General features: G+C 42.5%; 2 protein-coding genes across 2 annotated transcripts; both read left to right on the top strand.

The window, feature by feature from the left end:
- Nucleotides 1-459: 459 nt before the first annotated feature.
- Nucleotides 460-19,184, top strand: LOC135710958 (frequenin-2). Its single transcript, XM_065233683.1, has 4 exons — nt 460-492; nt 941-1,019; nt 1,712-1,800; nt 17,408-19,184. The coding sequence occupies exons 1-4, from the start codon at nt 460-462 to the stop codon at nt 17,573-17,575; spliced, it is 369 nt and encodes a 122-aa protein (XP_065089755.1). The 3' UTR covers nt 17,576-19,184.
- LOC135710960 (3-hydroxyacyl-CoA dehydrogenase type-2-like) lies at nt 10,304-11,294 on the top strand. Its single transcript, XM_065233686.1, has 3 exons — nt 10,304-10,368; nt 10,435-10,599; nt 10,664-11,294. The coding sequence occupies exons 1-3, from the start codon at nt 10,360-10,362 to the stop codon at nt 11,255-11,257; spliced, it is 768 nt and encodes a 255-aa protein (XP_065089758.1). The 5' UTR covers nt 10,304-10,359; the 3' UTR covers nt 11,258-11,294.
- Nucleotides 19,185-19,780: the final 596 nt, after the last annotated feature.

Here is a 19,780-nt window from a genome sequence, read left to right as displayed (position 1 = left end):
ACCGCACGAAATCCAACGGCAGCGCACACAGCAGCTCCAGACAATCGACTTCCGGATCGTGGCATGGTTTCCACACGCCCACCCGAGGGTTCGCTTCAAAATCGTCCACGGCCACGAAGAGCCAATGCTCGCCCAGACCCAACTGCACCGCCCGGATGCCGCGGCCACAGCGATCCACTTGGGCAAACGGGCTTTCGATCAAAATTTTGACACTATCTTCGTCACCATCGCCATCGCCGTTGCTCGAACTCGTCGTCGATGACCGGTACTCCCCCAGCAGGAGAAGCTTCTGGATGCGATAAAACATTCTCCACGCACAAGGAAAACAATCGACCGAGTCACGCAATTTTATTTTTTTCCTCTCCCCCGGGATTGTGTGAGGACTGTTTTGAACGAGGGGTTGCGGGGTAATTTCCGGTGACGTGAGTAAAGTGGGCCACGGTTTTCATTGCCTGCTATATGTATTCTATTCGGCAGAGACGTGGTCAGGGTGTAACCACACCAGAGAGCCATTTCCATTAAACTTGTGTTAAGATTCAAATTGCACTCAACCGACGTCAACGCCGAGTACTCAACATACAAACGTTTTTCAGAACGCGATGGTGCAACGACAGATATTATGAGTTTATCAATATAAATTAGGGTTGATACATACATCATGTCACGCTCTAAGTGGGGAGGGGGAGTGTAAGATTTTGTGACATGGAATGCATTAGGTATAGGAAAAATCGGTCGAATGGGGGAAGGAGGGATTAATTGACATAATTAAACCATGGCCATGGCCATATTTACAAAACTTTACAAAATCTATCACCGAAGATATACGTCTGTTATCTGTGCTGTATCTATATAAACTTGTATCTGCTGCCAATCAGTCATCGGTGAAATTTTGAAAACACCTGAATAATAATTTCATTACTTCTTTTCTTCCCACCAACAGGACGGTTCAATTGAATTTGAAGAATTCATCAGAGCACTGTCGATCACATCGAGAGGAAACCTGGACGAGAAGCTACATTGTAAGTATGGTTGACCGTTGAATCCAAATCTTCTCAGTGCAACCAATCACATTCAAACCAATCATTATGAATGTTTAAAGACCATTTGCTTTGCTCCCGCACACATTTCTCCTATTCGATGCACCTGCCGAATTCACCCCCAGGAAAAAGGGCTGCTCTTGCGTAAAATCCTAACGGACCGATACAGACTCAAGGCACTTCAACCATATTTGCCAATTTAGCATTCGAACCGAGCAGACTCAGCAGCTATTCACAAATTGAGTGCCCGAAGCCCGAATAGACCCCATTCAAAAGCGACTTAAATTTGTGATGATGCGATTTGAGTGCAGCTGTTCTGAATTATTTTATGCGGCTGAAGGAAAATTTGAAACTAAATAATTTATCAGCCATTTTGTCCGCCCCGGGGCGAAGCGAAAAGTGTGGTCTGTGTTCACTTGTTCATGGTGAATGAATGAAGACCGTGTCAACCCTTCTTGAGAAAGTCGCAAAAAGCCACAAGGTCTGACATATAGCATGCCATGATCCCATTTATCCGACGTATCGTCCCTTCAAAGTGACACATCTATCCACCGCCACCGCACCATCCCGTCCCCATCCCGCTCTATTCGCATACATCCATTATACGGGATGTTATCTTGCAGTATCTTCTTCACTTATCTTTTTTTTTTTTGCTCTTTCTCTCTTCCACATAGGGGCGTTCCGATTATACGATGTTGACAATGATGGTTTCATAACGAGGGACGAAATGTACAACATCGTCGATGCCATCTATCAGATGGTGGTAAGTAGATTATCGATAGAAGTGCGGCGAATTTCAACGGATCCCGACGGGATGCGGGTTGGCTTATGTAAATCAATTTAAATTCTTCTGAACAAATTTGATAAGGGAATTTGCGGCCGGGGGCAATTCGGTTTGAATATTTACCTTTTCTGAAGTACCGTCTCGCTTACCCCGTCATGTGATGTAAGTATGTAATAGCAGATTTGGCTCCAAAATGAAAAGTTAAAATGGAACGAATTTTATTAATGAATATCGATTAGGTTCACTGCTACGAGATTCAACAAAATTTCATTTTAAGGTTCCAAAAAATGCTTCATTATTGACATACTCGGGATCACTGGCGTATACGGGACAGAATTAATCTTTGACAAAAAAATAATGAACCGTAAACAAACAACGTTTTTCGTTTCGTTTATTTGGTAAGCCCAAGGGGTGGTCACTCTACACACTTATTTTGCGCCAACATTTTTCTCAGTGTGCTTCAAGTGTGCCGCGCTGTACCAAGAGTGCCATGATTTTTTTGTGAATAATTGTATGTTTGGCAACCCGGTATTTTGACAATTCAAATGTTTTTGTTGTTGTATCAAACCGTACGAGCTGTCGAAGACAATGGTCACGTCAACGCACTCTGATCGGCCCAGTTCCGTCTCCCGTATGTCGTAGTGCGATGAAGATTTAATCCACGGAGAGTACAGTAAACATTGCACGCTGGTGAGGAACATTGGGAATGCACTCATTGAACATTCTGCACCGGGACATCAAAGATGAGGACGTTATCATCGATCACCATTTCCATATCAAGCTGATTGACTTCGGATCGGCGACGTTCGTACAGGAAGGGCAACTTTTTTCTACCTTCTACGGTACGACCGAGTGCTGCAGTCTGGAAGTGTTGGTAGGCAACCGCTACTCCCACGATGGGAAATACATAGGTGCCACAGTCGGAAGAAGTGTTAGTTTGTTTACATAAATGAACCATGCCCATTTTGTTATGGCATGTTTGCTATAAGAAATGCGCCTCGTGTTTATTAGCAAATTTCACATCAAAGATTGATTAATTGAGTAGGAAATCAGTTTGGCACGGCATTTGTGACCAGCATACACCTTCCGGTAGTATGAAACAGGTCAAAAACTGTTCAAATCCGCAGATAAAATTTTTTTTTTTGAATTCCTGTATAGCAAAATAGTGACCTTTTCGTGAACATTAACGGCAAAGAACTCACCAACACTGGGAGACTGTGAGTTCCTGCCCACCTGTCATTTACCATCGTGGTACGTGTTGTTGTTCTTCGAGAACCCATTCGTAGACGTTGAGGAAATCCGTTAACAAGGAGCTACTGGAGGTGAAATTTATGACGCAGGAAATCAATTCGTCACAGTTCAATTTTCCCAAAATCGTTCACTGCTAACCGAACGAAATCAATCCGTAGAAGTGCTACGTAGATGCAAATATCTGCTCCAGCCAGACGGGACTGTCCACGTCACCGCACAGCTTTTCGATATTGGATGATGTCGGTGGTAAAGATGAGGATGAGCATGTCCAATGTCGAATAAGTCAGAAAATTTCTTTAAAAAATGATTTACTGCTATTTAATTAATATGTTTTTGGATTCATTTTTAATGATTTTTATTCCGGGGACTGAGGTTAAAATGTTTAGAGGTGGAGTAGCAGCGATTCTATTTGAATCAATCCTAAACTAGTCCACGTTGAGCGTTAAATGCTTCCTAGTGGTTCGGCTCGTTGGTGGTTCTGTTGGTGTGCCGGATAGCGTGTCTATGTCTAGAGCTCTACAACAGGCAATGTTAGTGAATGTTTTGCTTCAAAATCCGTGAAACATCTGGAAGTCTTCCCAATTCCGTGGCAGTGTCTGTACTCCTGCGTTGGCTTCCAAAGATTCATAATAAATCCACCCGGTCGTCGTCATGTCGGCATCTTCCGTTGCTCCGGTTGCGGATCATAGCAGTAAGGGTGAGTTGGAGGCTCCGGCGAAATTATTTGTTGCGGAATGCGGATACCGAAAATTGTTTGTGTCAACAATCAAATTTTGACACATCATCACTGCGCATGCACAGAAATAATGCAGTGATGCCAGTTACTTTAGAGATCACAAAAAATATGTACCATGGGTGCCAAATGAGTGAGCCATGGTGTGCCCTACTGTGTTTTTGGCACACTATGCTGATTTACATACCCCTTGGGTAAGCCTCAACTCTCTAAAAAAAACACTACGGAGCCGAAGGACTGCTAACAATTTTATAATTTATTACCTAATGACATTCGGAGTAATGGCGTTCGACCAAGTGAAATTCAGACCTACGTGCGGGGTATTGCATTTATTTATTTTTTTAATTTTTGAGTGAATATGTGCTCTTTTTGTGCAAGAACCTATGTCTACAGTAAGGCTGCAATAAATTTAGCAATATTCTAAGAATTTGGAAAATCAAACTACAAGAAATGCAATGACGGTCTAAGAGCTTCATCGAAGAACCAAGAGTTTCAGTGAAATTTCATAAATGTCAATGAATTTCCAGTATCAAGAGGTTCATCAAAATTCAAAAGCTTGACGAATTTTAGCTAAGGTCCAAGAGCTTCAGTGAACTTTGAAGAGCTTGAAGTAAGCGCCACGAAAACTTCAACGAAGTACCGAAAAACTCAGCAAAGTTCCAGTGAGAACAAATACACAAACTAATTTGTGGTTCTTGTTTTAACGCAATTGCAGCAGCAGCAACAATTGTTGTCACTCATTTAACTACGACCAAGAATAATATGAGCTGCATTTGTTTAAATAAAACTGTTGGGATCCATGGACATCCCTAGCGCACGCAGCACAATTAATCGACCAGCTGAGCTCACTGTTAGCAGACCACCCTGTCACCAGTCGATGGTGAAGGACAGCGTAAACGTCATTATTCAGTTGGACAATGACAATAGAAAAAACGTGTTTTCCCCGTGATTATAATTAGTTGTCTTAGTTAATAAAAGTCATTTAGACAGTATTTTCGTGTCGCGTGTTAATCATAATCTGATGCTACGGTCACCTAGTCGCGCGGACTGTAAAAGTGGCGATGAGTAAATCGGTTTTTCGCGGAAGCGCGAGTGAAAGATTTCACCCCCGCCGAGAGAAGATTTTGGCCAACCTGTGGCAAACGGCACACATCCATCGGAAGGAAACCACCAGCATCAACTACCGCCAATTGTTGCCTTCAGCTCGTCAAGCAGCCTGACGAGGTTTGATTACAAAACGTACGCTTGCCGGTAGAATCTTCTTTGCGTCGGGTTCGAGATAGCGAAAATGAGCTTCGAAGAAAACAGCAGTTGCCAATATCCGACGAATGCCAACGACTTCTTACGATCAAGCACGATACAGCTATGATCGTCGGCATCCATCAAGGCGCTCCGACGTAAACAGCCCTTTCGAAAGCAGCAGATCAAGCAGGAGATGGGGCACTCAACGTCGAAACTGGTCAAATCCGATGTGGTTCCATGCACTATGCAATGATTGCGGCCAGCTTGGCCATCGGGAAGGGTATTGTTCCAACGCAAGGAAATTCAGTCGCTCCTCGAAGTGGAAGAAATCGAAACCAGTGGCAACCAAGACGTTCTGGTGTGCAGTGTGAAAAAGCAGCGGAAGTTCGTGACAGTGCAGTTAGGGGAGTAGCTAATCAATCTTCAGCTCGATACGGCGTTCGACATTAGTGTTGTTTCGGAGAGGACTTGGAAAGAGATCGGACAGCCACCGTTGAAGCGAGCAACAATCAATGCTTCTACAGCATCCGGACATCCACTGAAGCTTGAATCGGATATTTCGTGTGAAGTCTCGATAGGCGTAGTTACCCACGACGGTCGATTCTAAGTCTTTAAACAACCGTTGCATCTGTTGGGCATCGACAAATTCAACCTGTAGTCAGTCTCAATGGAACGTTTCTACAGGCTTTTCCCTCGGTATTTTCCAACGCACCGGGGATGTGTATGAAAGCGAAGATCCGGTTCACCCTCAATGAAGGATAGTGTCCAGTAACCTGCGCGATGTACGAAACAGTGAATCAGGAGCTAGACCGACTGGAGCAGCTTCAGCTTGCCTCTACCATAGGACATTTTTTCGAAGTTGGCTGATTGCAAAATCTTAATCCAAATCGACCGAGGGATCTCCAGGACAAAGTGGACGAGGATTCAAGAGAACTGCTAACAGTCAACACACATCGGGGCCTGTAGCGGTACAACCGATTGCCACCGGGAGTCAAAGCAGCACCTGGAGCCTTTCAACAACTCAGTGCCAAAGGGGCGTAATTGTTTTGTAAACAATGACTTTAGCCGTCAATTTCTCGCAAATGAAATCTTACCTCTCCAAAATAACAATGCTAGCTGGTAGAGGAAACATTCCTCTACCTGCTGGCGTAATTATATTTCATGAGTGAGCTTTTATTCGCAAGAAATCGACGGCTAAAGCCATTGTTTACAAATGCCATTACGCCCCTTTGAAATGTTGGCACTGAACTAGTGGATAGCATGCTCATCGGGCTCAAACGTACCTCAGGTTACATCGATGACGTAATACCACCAACGAAACTTGCAAGCAGTTCTACCAACAATCAATACGAAACTAACGATTTTAAATTGGCTCACCACTTTAGTAGCCTATTGGTCCCAAGCAAACGATTAACGTACCCTATTCTAGTTGAAATTCTATTACTACACTATGTTTGTTTTGATTCGCTATGAAAGTTTGACAGATAACATCAGGGGTGTGTGGATTCATGCAGAACATGCAGGGGTGAGTGAAATAGCTTGGGACTGCTTGGGACCGTTGTTCTGGTACTGAGTGAGCCAAAAATAATAATGATTTTCTTCGGGACCCAGTGGTCTTAGAGTTACCTCTATGGTTCTACAGCGCATCCAAGAATATGGCCTCACCATCAAAGCATCAACGGCAGATTAAGTACCTCGGACGTCTCATACAACAAAAATCCAAGCGATTCGGGACTTGCTAGCACCTACAAATGTTTCCGGCGTTCGCTTGTTCCTTGGGGCGATAAATTATTAAGGAAAATTTGTCTCAGGAATGCGAAATTTGCGATATCCTCTCGACGAACTGTTGAAGGCCGGTAAGAAGATTGTCGTCGGAATACCAAAATTCCTTCAACAATTTCAAACACAACAATCCAGACCTACCGATTATTTTTAGAGCTACGCTGAGCCACAAGATTTGTAAGTGCTAGCGTCTTTGTTTCGAGGATTTTTTAGATTATCGTGGTGTTCAGTTCCGTTGAATTGTAGTGGTAGTGTTCGTGATTGTTGTGCAGTTTTCTCCGTTGTCAAACTCCATAGTAGGCAAAGATATGACAATCCACCCCACCGAAAGTTGCAAAACCCGCCACCAGATGGACGAACAACTGCCTGTTGGGAGGCCACTAGGGGTGGCGATACTGATGGCCATTTTGAATGGAGGATAACGGGCACGACAAACTGGCGATGAACGACGAATGGCCTGGAGCAGTGACCCAATGGCTCACTCAACTTTCAAATTAATACTGACTGATCGTAAGATCACCAGCGAAAACGGTTGAACAAAATTTAATTTGAATAGCGAACCAACATGAAAGCATAAATTATTAGTAGAAACAGTGAAAAGTGTGAGGAGAGAGTCAAAGACAGCAGGACCCCGCTGCATTTAGTACAGATCGCCTGTACACAGTGAAGTTCCGGTGGACGTACCGGAAGGTTACACTGTCGCTGTCTGCCGGCCAGAGTACATCACCAACTCGTAGGCCCAGGACGTGTAACCCGGTGCTCATTATCGCCACCCCGTACAGCAAACGTGCGAAGGAGGTACACGACGAGAAAGTGGAGAGGAAGCGAACGTCGACCGAGGACAAGCGGTCGGTGATCGAAGACACGTAGTGGAGGTGCTGCGAGGGGCCCCGAAGAAGACAACAGGTCAGATAGATTGTAAGTTGTCAGGAAAGTGAAATAAATTTTTAAAGTTGAGTAGTGAAGTGCTTGTGGAGTTTTTTCTATGTGTCACGTGCGATCATTTTCTGCCCCGCGTAATTGCAATCGGTAAGCGTGCCGACCCTGAGGCCATTGGAGTCAGGGAGTCTCAGAAGTGCTCCTGATTGAGGTGGCTTAGACTTACAGATGCCTGATGGATCCGTCAAGGTCTTGCAGCATGCTTCTCGTGCAAGAGCACGGCCAACTGGACCGTGAAGGTCTCGCCATTGTGTACGCAGTCACCAAGCACCACAAGATCTTGTACGGCCGCAGCATTCTTCTTCAAACGGATCATGCTCCTCTTCTCCGCATCTTTGGGTCAAAAACAGGAATACCCATCTACACGGAGAATCGGCTGCAGTGGTGGGCATTGCAGCTGTTGCTCTACGACTTCAAGATCGAGTACGTCAGCACAGAGAAGTTCGGGAACGCGGACGTTCTTTCCCGATTCATCGTGGCCCGTGTCATCCTCGAGGAAGTTTTGAGCTCATTAGCGTCCAGTACTATCAGATTCGTTCATCTCAGTTTTATAACAGTACAGCGAGCCACCCAGATACCAGATCCGGTACTTACCAAGGTCTACCGGTTCGTGCAGCCGAAAGCCAGGTCTGGCATTACCGATCGAGAAGTTCAGAAGTTCTATGACCGTCAAGACTCGTTGTCGGTTGTCCAAGGCTGTGTGATGTTTGCAGAGCGTCTTGTCGTACCGACACAATTTCGGGACGTTCAACGTATGAAAGCAGTAGCTGGTAGCTATATCTATTGGCCTTCAATCGACGCGTTTGTCAAGAATTGCCATCTGTGCGCCTCCGTTGCGAAAAGTCCTCCAAGAGCACGACCCCAACCGTGGCCCTAGTCAAATTAACCGTGGAAATGCGTACACATCGACTACGCTGGGCCACTCAAAGTTGAACACTTCCTACTACTGTGTTACTTGACTTATAACGAATATACGTTCTATACGAGTACCCCGAACACAACGTATAGTTCGTATAATTTTACATTGCAAATGCTATGCAAAATAAGACGAATCATACGTTGTATTCGGGGTACTCGTATAGAACGTATATTCATTATAAGTCAGGTAACACAGTAGTCGCCGACTCCTTCTCAAAGTGTCAATATCGTAAGAACCAAAAGCATCACCACATCGGCCACAATTGACATCCTCCGGAGTATTCTCGCACGTTTCGGAATGCCTATCACCTTGGTTATTGACAACGGTGTTCAGTTCACGAGCGCCGAGTTCGCTAGCTTTTGCATCGACCATGTCACCACGGCGGCGGGCAGGCCGAACGCTTCGTAGATACGTTCAAGAGCGCAATCCGGAAAATTAGAGAGGGGTTAGGAGACATACAGGTTGCTCTCGATCCCTTTCTGCTAACCTATCGTACCACAACGAACCTCTCAGCTTCCAATGGAAAGGCGCAAGTGAAATTCATCTTCGGACAGCCAATTCGGACGTGTCTGGAACTGTTGCGTCCCCCAGCTGTTCGAGTAGAAGAAAACAACGATCAAGGCAAGCTACGATCGTTCAATAAGGGAGATCAGGTGTACGCTCAAGTCCACTCAAACTTGGAGATGGGCTTCAGCTGTGGGGCTAGAACGGATTGGAGGCACCATGTACAACGTTTGCGCTGAGGACACGACGACTGTTACGGTCCCATATAAACCAATTACGAAACCAATCAACAACCATCAGTACCGCTAGTCTGTCGATGGTGCATCCAACGAAGTCTGGCGGAAAACTACTTCCTCTGGACGTTCTATGGGAGAATAGAACCTTCAACTTCCTGAAAGTCAAGCATCGCCATGTGTCAGTCCTGCACCTGCTACACCATCACAGAGCGAGTCTACGCTTGGTGAACCATCAACACAATCAACACCACTGGTAGATCCTATCACTGACATTAGACGACAAGAACATGTATGGGAACCACGAACATCAGCCGATAGCCAAGAGATTTCCTCAACTTCATCGGCAATAAACACATCTGCGTTCGGTGCTACTGGTTCCAAAACAATGTCGTCAGAGTTCGAGTGCGCTTCCAAGCGCAGTCCAGCGGTACAGCTTTTATGCGTTGGGCAACTTTTCATAAAATTCTACGTTCTACAACGGGTGCTCTCCTCAAACCACTAAATATCTTGCAAAATAAAAAAGTTTTTATCGCTGCGCCATCTTTGCGGCCAAAACTTGAACTATTTTTTCCAGCCCTAATTAATCCAAGAAACTTCACTGGAGACGTCAACTCAATTGGATGCAATCCCAGAGCGTTGATATTCTTCTCCTGCTTGGTTTAATTCCTGGCCCACTTAGTGGCTTAAAAATAACTCACCAAAATAAAACACACATAAACTTTGGACTTACACATCTTTTCAATTCCCACACTCCGACCGCCGTAGTATTGTACTGCTCTGAACACTTGTGTAATCATCAAATCCAGTACCATTCAATGCAAAATGTCAAGATAACGCACTTATTTTATTTCGACTGGCGGTTATCTCGCCGCCGCCGCCACCCAGCGATAACACAAACAGCTTAGTATTGTTCCAGCAGTCACTTTGGAAGCATGTTGAAGGTTTGGTTGCAATTATTTCATCGTAATTATTGTTTATCTTACGGCCAATTCTAATCGCTACTGCAGAATGCCGTTTATCTGATAACGGGCGGTGCATCCGGGCTGGGATTTGCCACCGTTGAACGATTTGTCCGGGCCGGTTGTCGGGTGGTCCTTGCAGATCTGCCGTCGTCCAATGGAGAGAAGATCGCTGCGGAACTGGGAAAGAATGTGATATTCGTGCCGACGGATGTGAGTAGCCATTATTGACCATCTGACCAATTCTGCAATCCAAGTAGGAATTCGATGCTTTTAGGTCTCATCGGAGCAAGATGTGACCAACGTCCTCGATTTAACCAAGGACCGTTTTGATCGGTTAGACGTCGTCGTTAACTGCGCAGGGATTGCATTCCCCGAGAAGGTCTACGACTTCAAGAAAGGCAAACCCCATAGTCTTAGCTCGTTTCAGCGAATTCTGAACGTCAACACAGTCGGAACATTCAACGTGATTCGCCTAGCTGCCGGCGTCATTGGTCAAAATGACCCGGACGGCAACGGACAACGAGGAGTGATCGTCAACACGGCTTCCGTACTGGGCTACGATGCCCAGACGGGACTGACGGCATACGGGGCATCGAAGGCTGCCATCATCGGAATGACCCTACCGATTGCTCGGGATTTGAGCAGCCAAGGCATCCGAGTGGTTACGATCGCTCCCGGTTTGTTCAAAACCAAAATGACCGACGAACTACCGAAGGAGGTGACGAAATTTGTCATCAATACCATTCCGTTTCCAAAGCGGCCGGGTCAACCCGCGGAGTTTGCCCAATTGGTACAAGCGATTGTGGAAAACCCCATGCTCAATGGAGAAGTGATTCGATTGGATGCTGCCGCGAGATTCAACATTTGATTTATTAACGCAATAAACGAACAAAAGATTAACATAATTCCTAGTTCCTGTAAACCATCATGATCTCAGCATAACCGAGTGCTAGCGTTTCCGAACGTCCAGTAGTTCCTATGACCATCAGTTTGTGGCAGTACTGGTTAGTGTGGTTAGGGTAGACTACCCTCAATACTATCTGTACGGCATCAGTTTTCGATTTTTACAAAAAAATAAAATGGACAACTTTTCTTCGAACTAGAAAGGGTCTAGTATAAGAGAGGAGCGGATTCAAAACAAACTGTCTTGGCAACACTGCCAATGCAATCAAGATAGGCACTGCTCGATTGGATCTGGCTTTGACAGTTCGTTTGGCTCAAAACCAGCCAGTCCGCTCCTATCTTATACTAGACCCTCTCTACTTCGAACTATTCGTTGTGTGTTTTCGGATTCCAGTGACGACGATCTGAACTTGGTAAGCAGGATGTTATTCCAGATACAGGCTATCGTAGCAGAAACGACACGTACACAAGAAAGAAACAGACGTGCCGGGAGGCGATCCAACACTGATAGATCGGCGCAGAAAGGAGCTGAACGTCTGGTGTCGGATTATTTCTCGGATAATCAAAAACGACCAATTTCTAAGACGGTTCCGGATCAGTCGAGACCTATTCTTGCGCATTGTGGATAATTTTTCAAGCTGCCAATGCCGAGCGGATGCAACTGGGAAGCTTAGTCCAACCACTCTCCAGAAATGCACAGCACCAATTTGCCAGTTGGCCCCTGCAGACGCAATTGATGAATATGGTCTTTAGCCAAACATGAACTTAATTTTAACTGATCTTTAATATATAAATTTAATTTTGCTTCAACTTCAACTTAAGTTAGCATAACTTTAATTTAATTTTGACTCAATTTTAACATATCAAGAACTTCCAAGTAAAGTGTAGATAAATTTCTTGACACTCTCAGAAATTTTAAGAAGATCCAAAAACTTCCAAGAACTTCCAAGAAGTTTCAAGAACTTCTAAAGAGGACCAAGAACATTCAATACATTCCAAAAGCTTTCAACAACTTCCAAGAAGTTCCATGAACTGAAGCTTCCCTGAAGTTCCCTGGAAATAAATTTAACATAACTTACACTAAACGTTATCTTAAATTTATTTTAGCTTTAACAAATATTTAACATATCTTAAATTTAACTTTGACTAAACTTACACTAAACTTTAACTTAACAAAGACTTATTTTAAATTGCCTCTCATCCCAAAAGGCCTGGGTTCAATCCCAGTCGGCCCCGCCGGGATTTTCCAAGGTATAAAATCTCTGATCACGCCGAAAGAAAAGCCGTTGGTCCCCGGTCCATGATGGATCGATCCATGATGGGTCGTGCCAGGTCCAGGTGTGAGAGCTGCCTCCCTGGCGTCGGTAGCATTGGTACTCGGTACAAACAAGATCGACGGAAAACAAATCAAGGAAAAAAATTAAACCTATTTTTTACTTAACTTGAGTTTATCTTAAACTAAACTTTTGCTTAATTTTGCTTAACTTTAACTTATTAACCTTACTTAACTTGTAATTAACTTTTTCAAAGCTTTAACAAAATTTTGACATAACGTTAACTTAACTTAAAAATATCATTGACTTAACATTAACTTAACTTTAACCAAACTTTAACTCAACCTTCACTGAACTTTAACCAAACGTTGACCCAATTTTAATTGAACATGATTCTATCTATAACTAATTAACATAGCTGTAACTTTAACTAAACATAACATTAACTAAGTTTCAAGAAGTTCCAAGAACATCCAAATACTTTCAAAAAATGCAATAAGATGTATGAACTTCCAAGAAGTTTCCCTGAAGTCCTCTGGAAATAACGTTAACAAAACTTTTACTGCACATTAACTTAACGTTAACATATCTTTAACTTAACTTTAACTAAACTTTATTTTATTTCCTTAATATAACTTAAAGTATAACTTATCTTTAACACAATTTTAATTTAACAATATCATAACTTTAACATATCATTAGCTTTAACTACACTTTAACTAAACTTGAACAACATAATAAACTTAACGTGATTTTATCTTTAATAAAGCTATAACATAATCTTTACTACACTTTTACTATTTAATTTATTTAACTTAACTTTTACTTAACTTTAACTTAATTTTAACTTAACATTAGATCAACTTTAACTGTACTTCAAGTAATCTTTCATTTTTTTATTATAGTCTATAGTCTTGGGTTATGTGACTTGTCCGGGGGTGAGATTTGAACTCGTGACTGGCGTGAGAGGTATGGATGTTAACCACTACTCCGAGGTTGCCTTTGACTAAACTTTATCTTATTAACTTAACATAACTTTCAGTTTTACGTAACTTCAACTTATCTTTTACTGAACTTTAAAACATATTAATTTAACTTTATCATAACTTTAACTTAACTTCTACTAAACCTTCACTAAACTTTAACTAAACTTTAACTTAACTTTAACTTATCTTTAACTTAACTTTAACTTAACTTTAACTTAACTTTAACTTAACTTTAACTTAACTTTAACTTAACTTTAACTTAACTTTAACTTAACTTTAACTTAATTTTAACTTAACTTTAACTTAAATTTAACCTAATTTATAGGGATCCGGCTTCCCATCTTCGGATTCCCTGTAGTGATCCGGCTTCAGACTCGCTGTTTGAATCCGGCTTCATTTAAACATCAACTAAACTATCACCTAACTTTATGTTAACTTTAGCTTAGCTTCAACACTTTATTTAAACTCTATTTATCTTTTACCAAACTTTAACGTTACTTTAACTAATTAACTTAACGTTTCTTTAACTTTAACTAAACTTTTACTGAACTTTAACTTATCTCTACACCAACTTGAAAACAGTTGAAAAAAGCCTACCTATGAGTTCTTCATTCTCGTTCCTTTTTTTTAACGTCGGACTCTGTTCCGCAATCTAGTGCCAGTCACCGACGGACATCGATTGCCATCCATTGGCGGTAATCGAATGTGCAGAAAGGCAGCTTCCCCACCTGCGTAGGATATCGCTCCCATTCAAACACACATGGGCCGGGACCAACGGCTTTACTTCCCCAAGGTTATGCCGATGCCCAGGGTGATTCTTTGAAATGATTCGTATTCAAATACAAATATTTAAACAACAAAGCATTTCTTGAATCCACAGGGATGGAAGGATGCGTGGACAGGGGGAGAGGTAGCTCATCGATTCTTCCGGTTCGCCTCCTAGCATCGTGCTATAAGGTACCAGGCGATAACCAGGGTAGTTGATCGATAGCTCGATGACGCCATTTCGTTGACGTCTGCAATGGGAAATTCTCATAGCAGGCGTTGACGATGGGACGTTGTCGAGTTGTTGAATAGCAACTATAGTGGTAGCTCACCGATTACCTGTCGATCTGCCAAATTTGGAAAGACGTCTGCATTGAATTGTTTCATATAATAATATTCCGCCCACTATATCACAAGAAATTGCGAGTAGCTGAGTGGAATGGAGATAAGTTAAGCATTGGGTACAGGACCAAGTCTCCCCTGGGTGGTGCCAAAAGATGAGCGCAATAGAATCATCAAGTTGCCATATTGCATGGCTGGGTAGTTAAAGTCTTCCATTCGTTAGTCATTTCAGGTGGATTAGAACAGGTTTAGGTGGGCGTTGGCCAGATTTGGATTTTTCAGATGTAATCCTGGATAGGACCCTGTCATTGAACGTCGCGTGAAAGTGGAACTTAATGAACGCCTAAGTACTTTTTCGTAGTTTTTAGTTTTCGGATTTGAAAGATCGTCGGTTACAGTGGCCTGCTTACTGAGCAGAAAAACGCTGTCCCAGGTCCTTACATATCAAAGAGATTTATGGTAAAATCGCTTGTGTATCGTGTATTTTGCGAAACTCGTTGTTGTCGTTGGTTCCGGGTTTGAATGGATACACAAATTTGAGCAACGGTATTATGTGATATGAGGGGCTCGGTGGCCTTAGAGCAACCGTTTTTGCTTACTGAGCAGAACACCATGAGTCTAATCTCAGGCCCATCCACATTCAAGATTCGCCAATCGTTTTATTTGTTAATATGACTACATGGTAATAACAGCAACTCGGTGATTAAAAAGGTGCTCGTCTGTCTAGTGGCAAACGTTTTTGCTTACTGAGCAGAAGACCGTGGGTTTAGCCCCAAGCTCCTTCACGTTATATGATCGTTAGGACATCAATTCAGCTTATCGTTTACCAAAACGAACCCTGCTGCAAACCCAACCCTCTTATCCAACATCCCAGTGATTCCTCGTGGAAGTGCAGAGGTGTTCTCGGCTTCCATCAAAGCGAGTGTCATGTCAACACAATCCTTCCCATTCTTTTCTTGATCTGTGTTCGGGCGCGGCCGGCGCTGGTATTGCCAAATTTAAGATCACCAGTTTTTACACATTGAGGATGATTGCTTGTCCCAAGCATCGTCTTTTGGGTCTCTGTGTAATTACAGCTGATCTGGCAGTAGCAGAGTAGCAACCGTGGGCGGTCAATCAAGCTCAAGCTCAAGCAAGCTCAAGCTCCACAGGGATGGAAGGATGCGTGGACATACCATACCAAACGCTCCGAGTTACATAAATGTACATACACCACCGAGATTTTGCTGCGGCCGTCGACCGAATTCTCCAGGCGAAAGTCGACGAAGAGAATCCGTCAGCTTGATTTGTGCTTCGTCTTCCTGACGGGTTTTCACTTCGGTTTCGTCCGGTAGATCGTTAATGGGTTTGAAGTTCAAACGGGGATCGCACTCACCGGAAACAGCAACTACTTCATCGTCATCCTCCTCTTCAGCTAGGGCAGTGGCAGCGGCTGCACTGATGCTCTGGCTGAACATTCCACGGGGTAATGGTTTGTAGCGTTGCCTTCGGGGCTGGAATCGGTTGTTACCCCACCGGAAGATATTTTCTTTACCGGAAACTGTGGCGGCGGGTGCCGTTGGAGGGGCCATGGTTGAAATATTACTCACTACTCTATGTTTGCGCTGTTCGAAAGGGGATCGGAGTTAGTTATTACCACATTGACTGGTGATGCCTTTTCCAATAGGACTGCTTTTACAACTGGAGACATCTAAGATGATGGGATCGCTGAATTATAGGTGGCATTTCAGATGTTTGGAAGAATATTGGAGAGCTTTTTTGATCAGCGATGATCCTTTCGAAGTAAATACTGGGACTGGTTGCTGAGGATTAAAAACAACATTTAAAGCTGGTTGGAAGTGTAGGTTGTTATTGGTAGTAAGCAGGCACCGGCACAGGTTTTTCCATAATATTCCAGTTATTCGAAAGGCCCAGAATACACTTGGGATTACTTTTTTACTAACAAAACTGACGTCTAATATGAGACGTATATGTTTAAAAAGAGTAAACGGAGTAGGCAGAGAAAATATTGAGGGACATTGAGTTACTCGCGAGTTTCTCGCTGCAAAAAAGGAACGCAGTTTAAACCTGTCTCACCCCTTGACTAAATTACACGAGCCGAATACCGTTCTTAAACGTACTTGGAAATAAGGCTGTCCATGGACAGGACGTGTACGAGACAGCTGCGATCAGCTGACTTTATTGTTTACTAAGAACTTTTGACAGATCACAGTAGAACTGGCAGTTTATCCTCATATGAATTTCTGCTTTGTTTATGTTTACATTCAGCACCATTAACTTCAGATCACTCACACACTGTAGATTTCTAGCTGTCAGTTCCACTGAGAAACGGCTCTTGGATCACCTTATAGCCTTCTTTCGGCTACAAAAACTTGTACCCGCGAACTTTTCTTCAATAAACTTATCGATTTGCAAAACATCTTCTGATAAAACTTGGTAAACCGCGACGAAAAAAATAACAGACGAGCATTTTGACAGCAGAATTTTTTTCGCGTCCGTTTAGAAGCAGGGCACACTTCGATCTTTTCTCTAATCGAATTGGTGTCTTGGCGGGTGCAGGCAATAAGTGCTCCAACAGACACTAAAACGATTTGACGAAAACGAGCACTTTTATCAAACTTTGTGTATTTTTGGGGCAATCCAGTTTCAGATGCAATCAGCAATACATATTTGAACTTACGAAGTACTAAAATCTAGATACAATTTTCACTAATCGACCTTTTTCCCTTCCATCAACACCCCCCACAGGGTCAGCAGCCACAGTCAGAGGACGAGAACACGCCTCAGAAGCGGGTGGACAAGATCTTCGACCAGATGGACAAAAACCACGACGACCGGTTGACGCTGGAGGAGTTCCGCGAGGGCAGCAAGGCCGACCCTCGCATCGTCCAGGCGCTCAGTTTAGGTGGCGATTAACCGAAAGATGACCCGCGCGAAGCCCCGCAACGCTCGTACCAATACGACGAGCAGCACAATATCGAACTCCAGCGGACGTCCAGCAACGCCTACTAGTAGATGAGAGTGTGAGACATGTGTGTCAAAAAGTGGGAGAAAGAGAGGGCAGTAGTCGAGTGAGAGAAGGTAAGCTGAGCGCCTATTGCTGTTTGTGCGATTTGTACGATTCCTGCGGGAGATTTTATTTTATGTGGATCACAGGGAATCTGTGGCACACGTGAAAAAAATCCGCCAAATCATTTTTCGTGCGGGCATCTAAAAAGCGAAGCGAAATGCGCCATAACTGTGGGATTAGATATTTTTCCGTTCGCCAATTGCTAACTGAAACAATCTGCAACAATCGCCTATTTGATTCGGTTCAATTTTGACGCTTCCGGCGTCGTCTATGGTTTTATTTTCTACGACAAGAGCTGAATCCGTACAAAAATAGCCAGCCGCGAGAAGCAAACATTAAAAGAGTGACAATTTTTCAATCTTTTGACTGTTCTAGGTTTAAGCTTTTAAGTGACTTATTGCTACAGCATGGAAAGTGAACAATTTGTAAGAAATTGACAACTTGAAAACAATCGAATAGCATTTATCAACCTTTAAAATCAAGTAACACTTATCTAAGAACCGCTTCTTCTAATCAAGTACTTTATCGGAATAAGGAAAAAAAAATGTGAGAAAGAATAGTTACTGCTCTAGCATTTATGCAATCTGACACGTGAACTCAAAGTTTAAAACGTAAACAATTAACGCGTGCAGCGCAATCAGTAAAAAAAAAGTTAAACTAAATATTTGGTTCTTTGCTTGGCAAAAGAAGGTTTGATAGGATGGAGAAAAACATCGAAAAACATACGTCGGAGATGATTTGTAAAAACAGAAATAAAAAGAAAAAAAACGTAAACATTCCCCCTCAAAACTAAACTATCAATCACATTTTGAAACTGCAACCGTCAAATTACATTGAAAAACATAAAAAATTGCACACAATGAAAACTTAACATTCACACAAAACCAAAACTTGCACACAGTTTACAGTTTTCGAAGCTACGGAAAATTCTAGTTATTTACAGAGAGACGTGAGCGGATGACAGATCTTTATTTACAATTTTCGACGACAAGGACAGCAAAACAAAACAACTGAGCACTAACAACCAAAACCAAAAAAAAAAGAACACAAGACATAAGTGTGTAAATTTGAGACATGAAAAAATGCCAAAACAAACAGCCTAGTTTATATACTTCAGAAGCGTGGAACAAAAGAACCACGGAAACGGCAGCACAGCATGTAAAAATAGCATTATTTGTTATCAAATTTTAATAAAACAAAGTGGCAGTGACAAAAAAAAATATTGATATTAAAAACAAAACGCTAATTCTATTGTTGTTATTGAAAGTAAAAGTAAAGCAAAAATCATACCTTAAAGCCGTAGCTAAAGAATAAGAAAAATGGGGGAAAAAATTAAGAAGAGTGAAAATCGGAAAATCAAAACAAAAAACAATTCGTATCGTCGTCATGGAGAAAGGCACTGTAAAAAAAAGAACATCAATTCGAACGAAAACATAACAACAACAACAACAACAAAACGAATGTACGGAAAATGCTATGGAAAAGAAAGCAATAACTAACACACAAACCAAACAAACAAACATAAAACGCACTCGAGTAATTCTCTTTTTAGGAAATGAATGGAGTGTAGCCACGTTTAAATCGTAATTGGAAGCTCGTGTTGAAAATCTTTGAAAAAAAAACAAACACCAATGACAGGACAATTTGGAGCCATGAAACAAAAAATCGATGATGTGTTGTTTATAGCGAACCGCGCGCCGCCGTGTCGTTTCGTTGACATTCGGCGAAATCCAAGTAAACCGATGATGTTGCAAACACTCAAGTAATCCAACCCATCAGAAAATAGACGAAAAATAAACAACAGTGAATCTAAAAATATATTGTTCGAGATATAGCAGATACCAGGTTAGGGGCAAATAGTTTACAAATGTGGAATGCAAAGCATATTGAGTTATTTTTTATACCAAATACACACATACACACGCAAGCACACACGTAAATAAGCAGAAGAATATAAATAACAGGAGACAATGAGTTGATTGTGCGTCGTGTGGCAAAACAAACAAAAACGTAAGTAAGTAGTAAACCAGGCTAACATTTCCGTCTCAATG

The sequence above is a fragment of the Ochlerotatus camptorhynchus genome, unplaced genomic scaffold (genome assembly GCF_037179485.1).
Source record: "Ochlerotatus camptorhynchus isolate MF236.1 unplaced genomic scaffold, CSIRO-AGI_Acam_v1.1 ptg000409l, whole genome shotgun sequence".
Classification (NCBI taxonomy): Eukaryota; Metazoa; Arthropoda; class Insecta; order Diptera; family Culicidae; genus Ochlerotatus; species Ochlerotatus camptorhynchus.
Note: the sequence above shows the minus strand (reverse complement) of the source record. Positions and strands in the feature narration are given on the sequence as shown.